This window comes from Pieris napi, chromosome 1 (assembly GCF_905475465.1).
Source record: "Pieris napi chromosome 1, ilPieNapi1.2, whole genome shotgun sequence".
In the NCBI taxonomy this organism is placed as follows: Eukaryota; Metazoa; Arthropoda; class Insecta; order Lepidoptera; family Pieridae; genus Pieris; species Pieris napi.
The window spans coordinates 3728687-3743877 of record NC_062234.1 but is presented as its reverse complement, the minus strand read 5'-3'; the positions used below and the strand labels follow the sequence as shown (position 1 = coordinate 3743877).

The window sequence follows — 15191 nt, the reverse complement described above, 5'->3', positions numbered from 1 at the left end:
TAGTTGTTGTCTTAGCGGGAAAAGACGAAAGAGAATTAGCTCTAATCCTCATTACGTCGAAAGCATTTGGTCTATTGTTAATCGGCGGCATTAGAGTTTGTTGTTTCCTTGATTGAGCATTGTTTTGTGGGGATGATGACGTTTCTCTTTTGCGCTTTTCCTTATTTATGTTAGTATTTTTTTCTTTTACTACTAGTTTGTCAAATTTCAGGTACGCGATATTTCCCTTTTCTCTCTCCTCTTTTAGCTGCGCCTGCAACGTTTTCCTTTTCTCTATTACTTCCTTTGTGTAGTCTTCTGTAACATATACATTTTTGAAGTTTTTCTTCTTTCCCATAACTTCATTCTTCTTCCATTCGCTCGTAAAGGAAATCAGAATTGGTCTTGGTTTTCCAGAAGACTTTCCCTTTCCTAGACGATATATTTTGTTTATCTCATGTTCTTGTAATTGTATGTCAAGGTCAGTTTTGAAAATATGTATTGTATTTTGTATTAATTCTTGTGTAGACCTTTCGCCTTCATTTACTCCAAACATTATCAAATTGTTTTGCTTCTTTCCTCTTTTTAAACTTTCTACTTCCTTTTCGAGATTTTCTACTTTTATTTTTAAGTTTCTATTTTCTGTTATAATAGGTTGAAGTTTTTCGTCTAATCTCTCCATTATATTATTTGTTATCGAATCTTTCAATTCTATTGTTTGGTTCAAGATTTCATTCTTCATTTTATCAAACAATAGTTGAAACTGATCTTCCATTCTTGTAAACTAAATCTGCGTGTTATGGAACGTAATTAGTGGTAGTTTTTATTTACTTGCTCTGGCAACACTAGTTAGCTGTTGCTGTGACAAGTGTCAATGTCATTGATCTTTTGTCTATGCTCAATATGATTGGTGAATTTCTAACCTCTAATTATCACTTTTTGGAGATACTTTTGTTGAAATTCAAGAACTTACGTGATATTGTGTGAAATCGGTAGTTCCACTACACGGACGACACTTCGATTTGTGTTTTGTGACGTCGCAGTCTCAAGAACAGTGTACGAAATTATTTTTTAGCACTCAATATTACGGAGCTACACAATTACGATGCTTACAGTATGACAGCCGGAAACTTCAATTCAATTCAGCGATTTTCTATAATCTCTCGTAATTCCACCAATATCAACTGTCGGTGATTGTTATGTACTATGATACAGATGAGTCAGTGGAATTATACAAATTTAGAAACTGTATATATACGGGTCTAATGCTTAACCATTTTTTAGATAAGATATTTACAAGTAAAACTATTATGTGTCGGTAATTCAAAAGCTTCTTGATGTTGATGACATTGTTTGTGGTGCTGTGACATTTTCTTTTTACTTTTGAAACGTAAAGCAAACTTTAGTTTATAAATTTATGCTATCAAAGTCAAATCATTTATTTCAATTAGACCACCTAAAATGGCAAACGTCAAATAAAATATAAAGAAGATTCTAGTTGCTCCTTCCAAAAGGTAGTTTCGTGTGAAGAAGAATGGGCAAGAAACTCCACACTTACTCTTTTAAAATAGGTTTACAATATTTTGTTTACATTAGTTAAATAATTATATGTGAAGACAATGTACTCTTAGAATAAAAGTACTATACTAAAAAAGTTAGTATACATGTTCCTTACATATTTACACCATATCGACCACTAATCGAATTATTCTAGAAGAACAGGTTCCCTTGTAAGAAGAAATTGTTTATTTTTCGATCTTCATCATTGAAAATAAAATGTAGCCTTCGGAGACATATTGGTTCCGTATTTTCGCATTTTTTTACTACGAATTTATAACCTTACTACTAAAGTAACTCACGATAGGTTGAGTTTTTCAAAGACGTTCAAGTCCCCTATTATGGTATTGGAGTGGTAGAATTAGCTTAGCCACGTATAATAATTATTAAAAAAAATTGTGATCGACTCGTAATATAAGTACGAGTAGTATCTACACATTAATTATTTCAAATGCAATTTTTTTTATGGCAGTCATACTTTGCACTAGGTATTAGACTTATCTTAAGAAACCCTGTACAGTGGTGACCCATTATTGCCACATGGTGATTGTGGATGGTTAACAGGTCTTTTTATACCTATGTGATGGTACAAGTCAATTTGTAGAGATACCATTTTAGCTTCAGTTATTACCAAAATGTCGCTTAAACCGTTAGACGACTCATTGGTCTAGTGGTTAGTACCCCTGACTCCGAAACCATGGGTCCCGGGTTCGATCCCTGGCCGAGACGAACATCGATGTGATGAGTATTTGGTGTTGTACTCTTAGGTCTTGGGTGTTTAAATATGTATTTGTATGTCTATCTATCTATAATATATATGTATAACCGTTGCCTAGTACCCATAACACAAGCTTCACCAGCTTACCATGGGACTAGGTCAATTGGTGTGAATTGTCTTTAAAAAAAAAACCGAACGCATCGATAATACTTCTTAACTCATCAAATATCTGTTGTCACAAAACTTTACTTAGAGTAGGTAACTAATGTTTTACAAAGGAACATCATGAGATTTTCATCAGATCAGACAAGTATTGAGTTCATAGGTACTACGCATACCCAAAAAAATGAGCAGCCCTATGTATACCACAAGTTTTTAGTCATAAGATCTATTTTATCCAGTTTTATGACACTACGAAAATGTTGTTTGTTTAAGTTTAACATACATATATATATCTAAAAAGTCGAGTTATTTTAAGCTAAAATACTTGAGGTGAGTCGTTTCTATTATAAGAAATTTGAATACGCCCATGATATGTCGCATTCCTCATCAGATATTATCCTTAACCCATTTGTGACATCACACCGGATTGTTTTGAAAATTCAAAAGCTTAGGAGAAATGACGTGAAAATTGCAATGACAATGATCTAAAAATAAGGTCGGCGTCCGCGCGGGTACGGACGCGGGTATAAGCGTTCTCCGCGCCAGTCGAGGACCAAACGCCGCGAGATACAGTCGAACGATCCTGAACAGCAACCATGGTTTACGAAAGTGACTTCTACACGACCCGCCGGCCTTACCGGTCGAATTACAGCGTGACGGTAAGTGCCATCATGCCTTCTAACACCTCTGAGCGTGAACCTCGCTCCATTCTCTTCCCGGGAGCCGGACGCCCTCGCACCAAATCGACCCTCGTTTCCTTTAATCTTTACGCGTTTTATTCGTATTATTGTCCTCAGTAGTTCTGCATCAGATTTCGATAGCTTGTAAACATTGCTTATTAAGTAGCCATTTGACCGTGTCAACATTTAGAGTAGTGCAGAGATCGATAGGATATCGCGGCAGCGATCCGCAAATGGGTCAAATCAAGAAATTAAGTATTTGAAAGCGGAGCTACCGGGCGAGCCAAATATAGCCACGGCTGGAGACGCCCGCCCGAATAACGGCGAATTATACGCTTGCAGCGGGCGGGCGACTGGGAGAAGGTGCCGTTCGTCCCGCGGCCGAGTCTCGTCCCGGACCCTGTCACTGCCTTTGGTCGCAAGGCGAGGCCTGGCGCGCGCGTCTCTGTGCTCGACCCGACCGTGCGGCAGAACATACTGCCCAAGCCCGAGTCGAAGCTTGCACCCCTAGCGCCCTACGTTTCGCCTCGCGATCAGACGCGTGCGCGGGTCCTCGCTGCAGTGGGCCAGCGCGAGCGCGCATACGAAGCCGACCCGCTGGGCACGCCGCGCGATCACATGGACGTGTTGCTGGCGCAAGCGCACGGCCACCCGCAGCACACGCCGCATCGACACGTCTTCTACAGCAACTATGCCACTTATTGAGCCGGTCGCGGTCGTTTCGTGTGTCGCTTTCGCTTTTCGCTAGGGGGTCGGGCAGGTGCTCGGGCGAGAGGACGGTGAGTGGGGCGAGGTCTAAGGGCGCGGTTGTTGCAGACGCCGCGGCACTACGTGGTGGTGGACCGCGAGCCACTGTCGACAGGTCGACGCGCCGAGGAACAGTACTCGTACTCATACTCGACTACGGCTGAGCGGTCGACGGGCAGCGGACTGCCGCAACGCAGCTCCTACAGCAGCACCGTGGAGCGGCGCGGCGGCTCTGGCCCCGGCGGCTACTCGTACACGAGCGAGCGGTCGAGCAGCTTGGGCGGCCCCAGCGGCTACTCCTACTCGTCCACAACCAGCGGCCGTCTGCCCTACGGCACCAACTACCGGCACTACTCTTACCGTGTCTAGCGCCCCGGCTCCCGACCTTCTTTTTCCTCGATCCCCTCACCCCTAACCGCCTTCCCAATTTAATCAGTATTCGCTAACGCAATGTGATCGCTCTACTTTCCTTTTTATAAGTAGACGTGAATCTCGTTTAAGCTTTTTGGTGTTTAGAATTAAAATACTGTTTATTTATTATTTTATAATTTAGACTGAATTTTTAATAAAAGCTTGTGATTTTATATTTCTTGTTTATGTCATTACAAACACTTATTTCTATACACTCACAACATAATGTCGATAATGAGCTCGACATCAAGCTAACATTTTTGTCATTGTGTTTATTACTGACTGTCAAATAAACCGCCTATTTTAAGGAATGACCTTTGAAAGCATTATTAAAGTAGGGAGTAGGAAGGACCATCGAACTAGATACCTACCTGTTAATACAATATTATTGTAATTATTTAACTACAGCTCTTTAGGTATAAAAACTGTATTGATAGTTGGAACTTTATATCATAACGGAGAAAATAAGTATTAGGTTATAATTTAGCTTGACCTATTAGTCTATAATATAACGCCATGTGATTAAAATTTAAAAAATAAAGTTACTTTTTAAATCCACGAAATATCAATACGGTAAAGCTTTAGGATACTTATCAAGACTCCTATTTATCATATTGCTGCAGCCGCTGACGTCGGCGTACTACCTATCTTCTCTTCTCCCGGGTTACAATATACCTTACGTCACATATATACCAAAGCTGTCTCAGGTGAGTTTACAGCTGTAAATATGCGTTTTTAATCACGCGCATTTTTCCTTTGGCTGATGAATCATATCTCATACCATCAACAATGCAATATTAAGAAATTTTTGTAGGCTTCAACAGTTATTGCACGGTGCACCTCACTCATATTAGCTTTACTCAGCACAATGATGGCAAGCATTGACATATTATGCAAACTCATAAGAATTAGCTCGCTTACATAGATCAGAATATTAAATACGTAAAACTTTGGAGTAACTGGCATATACAAGGCGAGTACGAATGGTCGGGGTGGAGCTGGTACATCTGCTCTTACGTCCCTGGATAAAATCGAAGACCTAGAAGGGTAGGTCAAAATAAACCATAACTGACGGTTGTGTATCGAGGTAACTTAAATTCTTAAAGTCTGTCTGCCCCTTCTGGGAACAGGTGGAAGTTATATTAAATAATCACCTTAAAATGTATAATGTGATATCCATAAGCATATAGTATCAATATTATGTATATAAGTATCAGATATACATATCGAAAACGAATTTCTGCTTAGGTATTTCTATTGGACAATTTCATAAGATTATAGGTTTACAAAATAAATGCTCGTCGGCTACTAAGATTTATTTATTTAATTATATTAATAATTTATACCACAGCCAATAGACAATGCGATAGTTGTGTAACTTAATTTGATACAATTTCTTAAATAGCAGTTAGGCATATGCACTAAAATTTTACATATGTTACAAAGGTTAATTAAATACATCAATATGTCCTTTATACTTAATTGTCTTTTTTTAAACAAATTGTAACTGATTCATACTATTTATGGAGAGAAGAAATATATCTCTGGATTCATATATACTTAAACTTGATTTTTAAAAGCGTCTTAACAGGTAAAAAGGGTAGAAAACTTATAGATATAGATATATTTCTTATTTTTTGGAATAAAAATACTTGTAGAATTAAGTAAGGAAATAAGTATTTAATGATGGTAGAATATCGGAAAATATAAATATTTTATAAGCAGCTATTAAAGTACATAACTAAAGTAATATATATATATAAACATAACATACCGACAACTGAAATAATATCTTTTCATAGAAAAGGCGTTTGTGATTGCACGAAAACTTGGCTGTTTCCCAAAGGCCAGTGGAAATGGCTGCGTATTACGAAAACAATTTACTTTTGTACAGTTTTATTTGAATTAAACGATGTTTTATGTTAGGATATTTATGTAAACATACATAGTACAACAACGTATCAATTTCATTAAATAATTTCCTTAAAAACTCTACTGTTTTTCTATATCAACACCAATATAAGTATGTTAAGGACACGTGCATTTCAATCTACTGGAAGTTTATTCATCTACCTACAGTCGAAAACTGAATTTATCTTAAGCCTGGCATCAAAATATTTTAGAAATAAACGCCTATAGGTACATAAGGATAATATAGCGTTCTACTGGTGACAATAATTTTGAAATAGGTCCGATACTTTTTAAGATATTTTTTTACAAATCTTTCCTCTTAATAATATTCGTCCTTTGCCAGCAAAACATCCAAGCCATAAATTTCTTAAAATTAGCCTTAGTTCGGGATGACCTATCAACAACGTATTTTGTCTTTAAGAATTTATTATAGAACTTTCGCGATTGATCTATATTTAACCTGATTGTGTTGATGTGAGCTATGAACGAATCGTAGAATCAGAAGACAACGAAATTACTAAGAATTATAATTATAAGTACAACTAAAAGATTTTAAACGAAATGATGTTAATCGTCTTAGGTAAAGCGCAAATATCTATGATTAAACTACGTGCCTTATTCAGATCCGTCTATTAAATTACGTAGTTTTTTATAGAACGGGGCAAACGGGAAGGAGGCTCTCCTGATGTTAAGTGATACCGCCGCCCGTGGTCAATGACTAAGGGCTCGTGAGTGCGTTGCCGGCCTTTAAAGCGTAGTCGTAGAATTTGAACTAGCTAAAAATAAACAATAAATATTAAAAGGGCTATAATTAACGCTTTCTTCTTAATTCATTTCTAACCATTTCCGATAGCATGCAAAGTAGATAGTAATTGTTAAATTTTATTGATCCTTATTAACAATTTTTGCATTCTCTTCATGATACTTATAAAATTAGAAATATTTTTATTACAAAATAAAGGCTTTCATTAATTTCTCTGCAAATATCACTTCTGGCTGTGCAATTGTTTTAGTAGCTATACCTACCTACTTGTTCATATTTTATGGCTTTCAGTTCAGTTGACAATTTAGCTGCTTCCATGCTTACCAATATTAGTTTATCAAAGTATATACTTTAGGATTTATACCCAACATATTGCATTTTTCAGGCAGAACTAATTTACCGACCATCATCTCGCGCCGTCACTCGGCTCGTCACGTACCCCGAAGCGCCTCACCATATTGTGCGTGTCCGCGTCCGTCCTTCTGTAATTCTTCGCGAACTCGACCGCATTGCTTACCGCCGACGCCCCGCTCTCGCTGTGTCTGCAGTTGACGACTTCTATCGCTCAGAATCTACCAAGGTAATGCTATACCAGTGTATTATACCCCTATGTTATTAATTAAGCCAGAGGTTTTCGTAAGAATTCTATGTTGAAAATACACTATTACTAAGTAGATAGTAAGAAATATAATTTTACCTGTACCATGTTTATGTTAGTACCTATGTAACGAGTCGTCGGTATAAAAATTAAATAATACTTGTATCAAAACAGCTACAAGTAGGGATCATGTGTACATAGGTTTACTGAATCGGAAAATATAATTATTGCTACGTATTTATTAAATATCTATCCCCACTTACACGTGGTGATGAAATTTCACACTCGGTTTACCAATTTAGACTGCATTAGTAATATTTTTAATGATTCTGAATACTTGCCAGAGGTTATGAAAAGGGCCAAGGTTGTATGAAAATACATTGTGATATAGTAGGTAATATACTTACCCACTTAAAGAAATGGAGTTATCTAATAAAACTGACGCGACTGCAGTGATGCATAAAAGATGTCATTGGTATTTGTTCTGTTAGAAAACATTTAATATTACCCTGCAAACTTTACGGTCTGATGTGGTGTGATATGTAATATTTTACTTTATGCAGGCTTTTGAAGACGAGACCCGTCGAATTAGAGCAGATACAGCTTCCCTTTTGAATAGGGCACGCTCTGTCGTGCCTAGGGCTAAAGCTATCGCTCCCTTGGATACTATCTACTCGTAAGTTTTTTGTGTTATTTAGTATCTATTAAATACGGAGATAAAATATAATTAAGCATCTTAGTAAAGATAAAGTTGCCAATATTTCGATATCGTAATCGATGCCACATGGGCAGGTTAAAAATATAACATGATGGACAACTAAACAATGACAGGTCAAGTTTTTCTTGGCGTATACTGATGTAACAGGACCAAAATAAACCGTCCATTGATGCAACTATTAGACATTGACATTGATATTCATCGGCGATCTTTTGGCAATGCATCGATGCATTGTAAACAAAGAACTGTGTTGAAAGAAACAATTTTCCGTCAAGACCATATACGTTTATCTGGACGTTTCCAGAGTGGGTGTAGATTACACAGCCAAATGTATCAGCGTGACGTGTTCGTACTCACACGCTCCAATATAATTATAGATCAGTTAAATGCCAGCCAATGTTTACCGGCTAACGTTCTTATTTTGTTTTATGGTTTATTTTCATTAGAGATCCGCTGTTTTGAACAAGAGTTTCACATGTCGTAAATTTTACTATAATATTCGACTTTAACACCGACCTTGCGGTTCGACGAGATCATTTAAAATCGCTATTACATTTTAACAACATCCATGTTAGTTGGAAAATTCTAGAAACATCTCAAAATATTTTAGGTACTCTTACGGCGAACCGGTGCCATACAGATTCAGCAATGACGCATATGTCGCCAAATTACTTTTACCACTTAGAAACGTCTCTGACAACATACACAACATCTCTTTCTACAACGAGCCAGCAAAGAAGTTCACAGGTATGATTGACTTACCCTACTAGGAACTTACAACTTTCTTCCGTATAACCAATTTGTGTATGGTTTGATTTACTGCCAGAGTTATCCCTCTTGATATATTTTTTATTTAAACCATTATTGAATGGGTCTTATTCGGGTCTGACTAACAGCAAGTCCCAGTGTGTCCCTGTGGTAACAGAGGTGTGCTCGCCAGGACGCGGCAACCTCGCGTGCGTGCACTACTCCGGCAATAAGGCCTTCTCCAACCGCAGACCTCTCTACAAGGAACTGAGCATCAGGGATGACGTCAACCTTCTTTCTTTTTACGCGAAGAACAGACTCGCGGCTGCCGGTTTGGCCGTCGAGAATGCCACAGGTATCTTGCAGAAATCGCACTACTAGCGCTCGCTTTTCCTCTGCATAATCTTTTAAATAATTAAAAAACGCCAGAGCGATCTCGTAGCTTTTAATATATACCACAATCAATGTATTCACTACCGATAAACTATTTGATAATTATAAAACTTGAACACAATATAATACTCGAAAAGTATATAATACGGTTTGTAAATATGTAATTATGTTTTGGCATTATAATTCCACGTTTTGTTCCTTACCTTGTCATTTTTATAAGACCCGTTTGGGACAAAATTACACATTCAATCATAGCTTCATCATCATTACATTGAATCTCAATGGTAAAGACGTGTGTAAAATAATTTAGAGTAGATGTTTTGTTTTCTATCTTAACTGTATGTTACGAGGTTATCTCTTAAGCGTTTAACTATCTAAATCCTTAGCTGAATCTGAAATCCGACAAGGTCGGTCTAAATAAGCTGCTTTAAAAAGCAAATAAATCTTGTGTGTAACACTGAGTGTCTCTTACAGCGAAAGACGCGCCGGAACAAACGTCAGCGGCGCAGTGTGCGTAGGTCGGACAGCTCTTGGCGAAGCGCGTCGCGGGCGCAAGTTACGCGTTTCCTTGCCCCCGCGTCGTGCCCTTATCGCGCTCTTTGATCTCGGTATAACATCTTCCGACTAACACAGAAATCGTATATTTTTAGAGATTCTATTAAATTCAATATATATTTTTTGTTTAAGTATAATATTTTTATAATTAAACTTTTAAACTGTAAACTTTCCTAAGGCCACGTGAATGCTCGAAAACGTATAGTTTTCAAATAACAGAACTGATACGGAAACCATAATAAATTGTAATGCATTACCTTAGTTGTTTCAATTAGTTTGCATGCTAGATTACCCGCCCCGAGCTTACGTTCTCCGAGCTTCTTGATGCTTTGCTTCCTCTACTAATTACCTGCATGTATACACATTTTTGTGGTGTTAAATTTTTTTTTTATTTTATCAAAACGTACAGGTAATTTGCAAACGTATTGCCACAGCAATTTTCCGATGTCTGCACAAGTGCCATGTCTCGCCTAATGTAAATTTAAGTTTTGTATATTGAACCCATATCATACAAGCACAACATAATTTGGCCCAACCATGCTTGCAATCGCTTTAGATCACCGATTTTCAAAACAATAATAATGTAAGTGTGCTCGTACATGAGCTTTTGGGCCCTGTTCCACGCAATGCAACATGCAATCATTTTAGCTGATATTTCAGGCACTGTATCGTTAAATCGCTTTTAATCCCGACATTGGCCATTGGTGTGAAATGACAAGCCTTTAGACGGCTAGCAATGATTCATTTTGCCAATGGCTATCGTGACTATGCATTTTGCCGCCGTGCAGTTAAACTCCTTCCGTGGAGGCCGAGCCGCAAGTTCCAGGCGCCACAAGTTATGGAAGACCCGGCGCTTGAGCTGAAAGCTGCTAAAGCTGAACGTGCTGAAAGATTCCGTGCCACTACCGCGGAGCCGGTTCTCGCGCCAGCGGTGGACCTAGCAGAGATTAAAAGGAAGCGACAAGAAGAGGCTCGCGCCGCTGAAGAAAAGTAAGTTTTGTATGACTTTAAAAAAGTATTAATTGATAATGTCTGCCTAGTACATTTACTAACAGAAGTGAAATCAAAAAAGAATATCTGAATTACGAAAGTGTTTTTGATACTTTTATTTTATTTACAGGGCTCTTAAGGAAGAAGCTAAGCGCGAGGCGGAAAGAAAAGCTAAGGTATGACGTTATTTGCAAAAAATCTCTTGTCTTGCTGGTAACATGTTTACTTGTTACACGTACCTATTGAGCTACAATACGATTCTCCATAAGACAGTAAGTAAGTGTGTATAATACTTATATTATTTTTTTATTTATTTAAGCAGGCTGAGCGTGAGGCTGCTGACAAAAAGAAAGCAGAAGAAGAAGCACGTAAAGCTGAAGAGGCCAAGCGTAAGGCCGAAGAAGAGGCGAGAGAAGCTGAAGAGGCATTAAGAAAAGCAGAAGAGGCAAAGAAAGCTGAAGAAGCTCGTGAGGCTGAAGAGGCTAGACTAGCTGAAGAGGCGCGTAAAGCTGAGGAGGCTCGTTTAGCCGAAGAAGCCCAGTTGGCCGAAGAAGCAAGATTAGCAGAGGAGGCGAGGTTAGCTGAAGAAGCAAGATTAGCAGAGGAGGCAAGGTTAGCTGAAGAAGCGAGATTAGCAGAAGAAGCAAGATTAGCAGAAGAAGCAAGATTAGCAGAGGAGGCAAAATTAGCAGAAGAGGCGAGACTAGCCGAAGAAGAGAAACAAGCTGAACAAAGAAGGCAAGAAGAGCTTACTAGACTGACCGAACTGGAGCGACAGGCCCAAGAAGATAAAGAGGCTGAACTTGCGCGTCAGGTATGAAATTTAAAAATGTTCTGATAAAGTTCAAACTCCAAGTACCGCGACAAATGTTATGTACGTCTGTTTCACAGACTTTTCTTAACATTTGGGTATTTAAGCCTGTAAGTATTAAGAAACCTAAGCGAGTAGACATATACTGGATATACAGTCTTGGCTCGTGCAATGCTTATAAAACGAATAATTTTAAATACGATTTCGAGATTTGTGGCCAAAACTGGCGGACAAGGTATTGCAATGTTAGTTTATTTTGTTTGTCAGTCAATTAAAATGGGAAAGTATTTCACTATCTACAGCTTTAAGGTAAGTTTCTTTTAACATTACAGGCTGCTGAGTTGGCTGAAATCGCAAGACAAGAATCTGAATTAGCAGCGGCTCGGATAGAAGAATTATCACGAAGTGGCTCCGCGGCTGATGTTATAGAAGAATCAAGGTATTTTTCTACGTATAGTCTTAAAAATGCTTTTGTATAGTTGCAATGCATCTATGGAAATAGTGTTTGTTTGTTAGATTCAGGTTGTTATTGCTTTATAGGTAATAAGATCAATTCTAATGCGGTCATTACTGCGATTACAAGTCACAGGACTTTGTCGATAGTCGAAAATGATTCTCTAGTATCAGGTATACTTCTATATAATTCCGATGATATATTATTTATTATGTATATCATAACGAAATCAAACCAATTGTAATAATCAAATAACCAGTGCCACCACAACCTTATAGGTCTGAGCCTCTTATTAAGAGAGATAATATTTTTCAAACTAATATATGTTGTAGTGACATCCCAGCAGAAGAGAGTCAACCCATTGTTGAAGAACCATTAAGTCCTGAAGTATCACCAGAAGATCCAGTAGCTGAAGACACAGTGGACTCTGAAGTGAGTGAAGATGAAAAAGCTGAACCAGACGTGACGGACGAAGAATAGATTTATATATTTTAACTTGTAATTGTTGTGCATTTTCTTCTTATTGACATTAAGTTTCTACTATGTATTATTTATGCAAGGACACATGAATGATATACTAGTGAAGTAGTGGTATTGTTCTCTATTCTATCACTTTCATATGCATAATACATTTATGCAGTTAATCGAGAGTTATTTTGCTACCACTACAATGTTTTGTTAACATAATATTTTTTAAGAATATATGTATTTTGTTAATGTTAACAATAAAAGACATATTAATAAAAATATCTATTTATTTAGGTTACTGTTGTGTAGTTGTTAGTAACTTAACTAATATGATACATTCCAGCAACCACAACTCCATTCCCTTGTATTTAATTTAATCAGAATTGTACTGTCCCATCCACAATCCTGTAAAGGAGGTTAACTTATTAGAGTGATTTCTATATACACCACAAGAGATTTAGACAAAATGTTATATTGCATTACCTATTCATAAAACTTTATATTTGAAAATTCAAAATATTTTTTGGAGAAAATTAAAAGTTAATTCAATGTGAAATTCAGATCAAATATGGTAACATCTAGTAAATATAATAAAGACTTTTATATAAAAAAGTTGACTAGTTAGGAATTTGAATGAAAGAAACTTAAAAGGGTGGTAATATTTAAGGAATTTAATTTTTCAATAGTCTGATGCTAATCTTGAAGATGGATTAAGTAATAAAAATAAGTTTTTTTGAATTAATTTAATAAAATGGTTGATTCTCTATTGAATTTTTAGATGTGTGGAGTGGTACAGTGAAATCATGAAAGCCATAACCACTTCAAATATAAAAGTCATTGATAAAAATAACAAACACTTTACTGAGTTAATTGCAGATCAAGTCACTATATAGTATAAGGAATAAAGTAATTAAATTAATAATATTAAGTCAAATAATATTCGATGATTATGGCACATGTCTATTTTCTGCAACTGCAAACCATGGTGGAAAAGCTAGCTGCTAAACAACCAAGACTGGTCAGTCAGAGTAGCTTCAATTGGAACCAAATTGACTCCAATGGGGTAGTCGAAACTGCCATCAAAGATTTTATTGATTCCCATCTAAATGGTATTTTTTAATAAAGGTATCATTGAACTAACATGGCAATTGTGCATAGATATTAATGATACATACTTTGCTTAGTTAAATAAACTCCATTTAAGAAAAAAATATACTTTTTGTTCCTCCAATGCAAGACGCCAATTTCATATTGAAGGACCAAATATGTGCCAAGTTTTGAAATAATATACAAAACTTAATGCTACCCATGATTGATTTTTACACATGCATAATTTCAATTTGAAATATCTTTTATCTGTTCCTGGGATAAATGATAGCCACTACACAACATATAATTAACTCACCTATATTTTATATATCCATTTTTACCACTTTTGCAATGGTAGATGCAACTTCTTCCTGTGTAACATTCTTTTCTAGTTTCTTTTCAGGTCCTTTTATTTCGGGCTTCTTTTTAACTTGACTAATCTTTGTACTACTTTTAATGTCAAGAAATTGTTTGTCCATGTCTGCTACTTTTTGTTTCATCTGAAAATTCAGAAGAAATGTTTTGGGAACCCAATCTAGTCGCCAATAAATTTTTAACACAAAAATAATTAAGGTTAATTATACATTTTTTAATCCAAGATTAACAGCTTTAGCTTTAGTTTTTTTTAAACTTTTAGCACCCGCCACTTTAAAAACATTGCCCTTAATGCCTTTCTTTTTATCTTTTCCCATATTTTGATAATGAATTATAATTAATGCGAAATCAAAATCTTTATTCGGTGTAGCTTAATAAAAAATTTGTAACTTTTATAATATCTTCTATAATATATCTGAAATCTTTCTCTATTCTCAACGTGTTTAGCGTTACGACTTATGTATGACAGATGACTTCGAAATTCGAATTTCGATATCATCGATTATTCGATTACGATACATCGATGTTATAAGAATAAAATATCGAATGTCGAAACGTCAATTATTTTTAGTGTGCATTGGGTGTTCTAATACCTTGATAGTTTAACCGTTTAACTATCAAGTGAGTTATGGCCGATTTACACGTATTAAGTTGACTAAAAATTTACTAAATATTAACTTAATTTTAAGTAACTTAACCCGTGTAAACAGTGAATTTAGTAAGAAGTTGCAAGTTAAAATTTAGTTGCAACTAAACAAGGTAGAATAGAATTTTGTCTATTTTTCGGTTAAGTTGGTGGGCGTGGCTAATCACTTGACACGTTTGGACAGGCAAAATTTAGTTAAATTTAAGTGAAAAGCATAAGCTGGCGGAGTCATTGCAAAGCTATGCTTTTGCTTTCGGCGCTGGAAGCTCAAAAACATATCCAAAACTATTTGTCCGATATGCGTATACAACAATTAATGAACAGTAGTAGAACCCCTTCCCCAATGAATAATAGTAGCCCTTTTACTCCTTCGCCTTCTTCAAATACGTATTACGTTGAGTCCCCAGAACCTTCACAAT

General features: G+C 36.5%; 1 protein-coding gene and 1 long non-coding RNA gene across 5 annotated transcripts; one reads left to right on the top strand and one right to left on the bottom strand.

Moving 5' to 3' along the window:
- The first annotated feature begins 2917 nt into the window (after positions 1 to 2917).
- On the top strand, positions 2918 to 12941 carry LOC125051542 (uncharacterized protein CG45076-like). 4 transcript variants are annotated; one of them, XM_047651941.1, is made up of 11 exons: positions 2918 to 3075; positions 4878 to 4961; positions 7314 to 7508; positions 8090 to 8202; positions 8855 to 8991; positions 9185 to 9346; positions 10728 to 10929; positions 11060 to 11105; positions 11252 to 11743; positions 12073 to 12179; positions 12527 to 12941. In XM_047651941.1, the coding sequence occupies exons 1-11, from the start codon at positions 3013 to 3015 to the stop codon at positions 12672 to 12674; spliced, it is 1749 nt and encodes a 582-aa protein (XP_047507897.1). In that variant the 5' UTR covers positions 2918 to 3012; the 3' UTR covers positions 12675 to 12941. The 4 variants fall into 4 exon arrangements, with proteins under 4 accessions (XP_047507897.1, XP_047507888.1, XP_047507914.1 ...); XM_047651932.1 differs by having other exon boundaries at positions 11249 to 11743; XM_047651958.1 differs by lacking the exon at positions 9185 to 9346 and having other exon boundaries at positions 11249 to 11743.
- Positions 12942 to 14208: 1267 nt separating this feature from the next.
- On the bottom strand, positions 14209 to 14589 carry LOC125051576. Its single transcript, XR_007117305.1, has 2 exons — positions 14517 to 14589; positions 14209 to 14251 (listed from the first exon to the last, which is right to left on the bottom strand). It is a non-coding gene; the product is annotated as an uncharacterized LOC125051576 (long non-coding RNA).
- Positions 14590 to 15191: the final 602 nt, after the last annotated feature.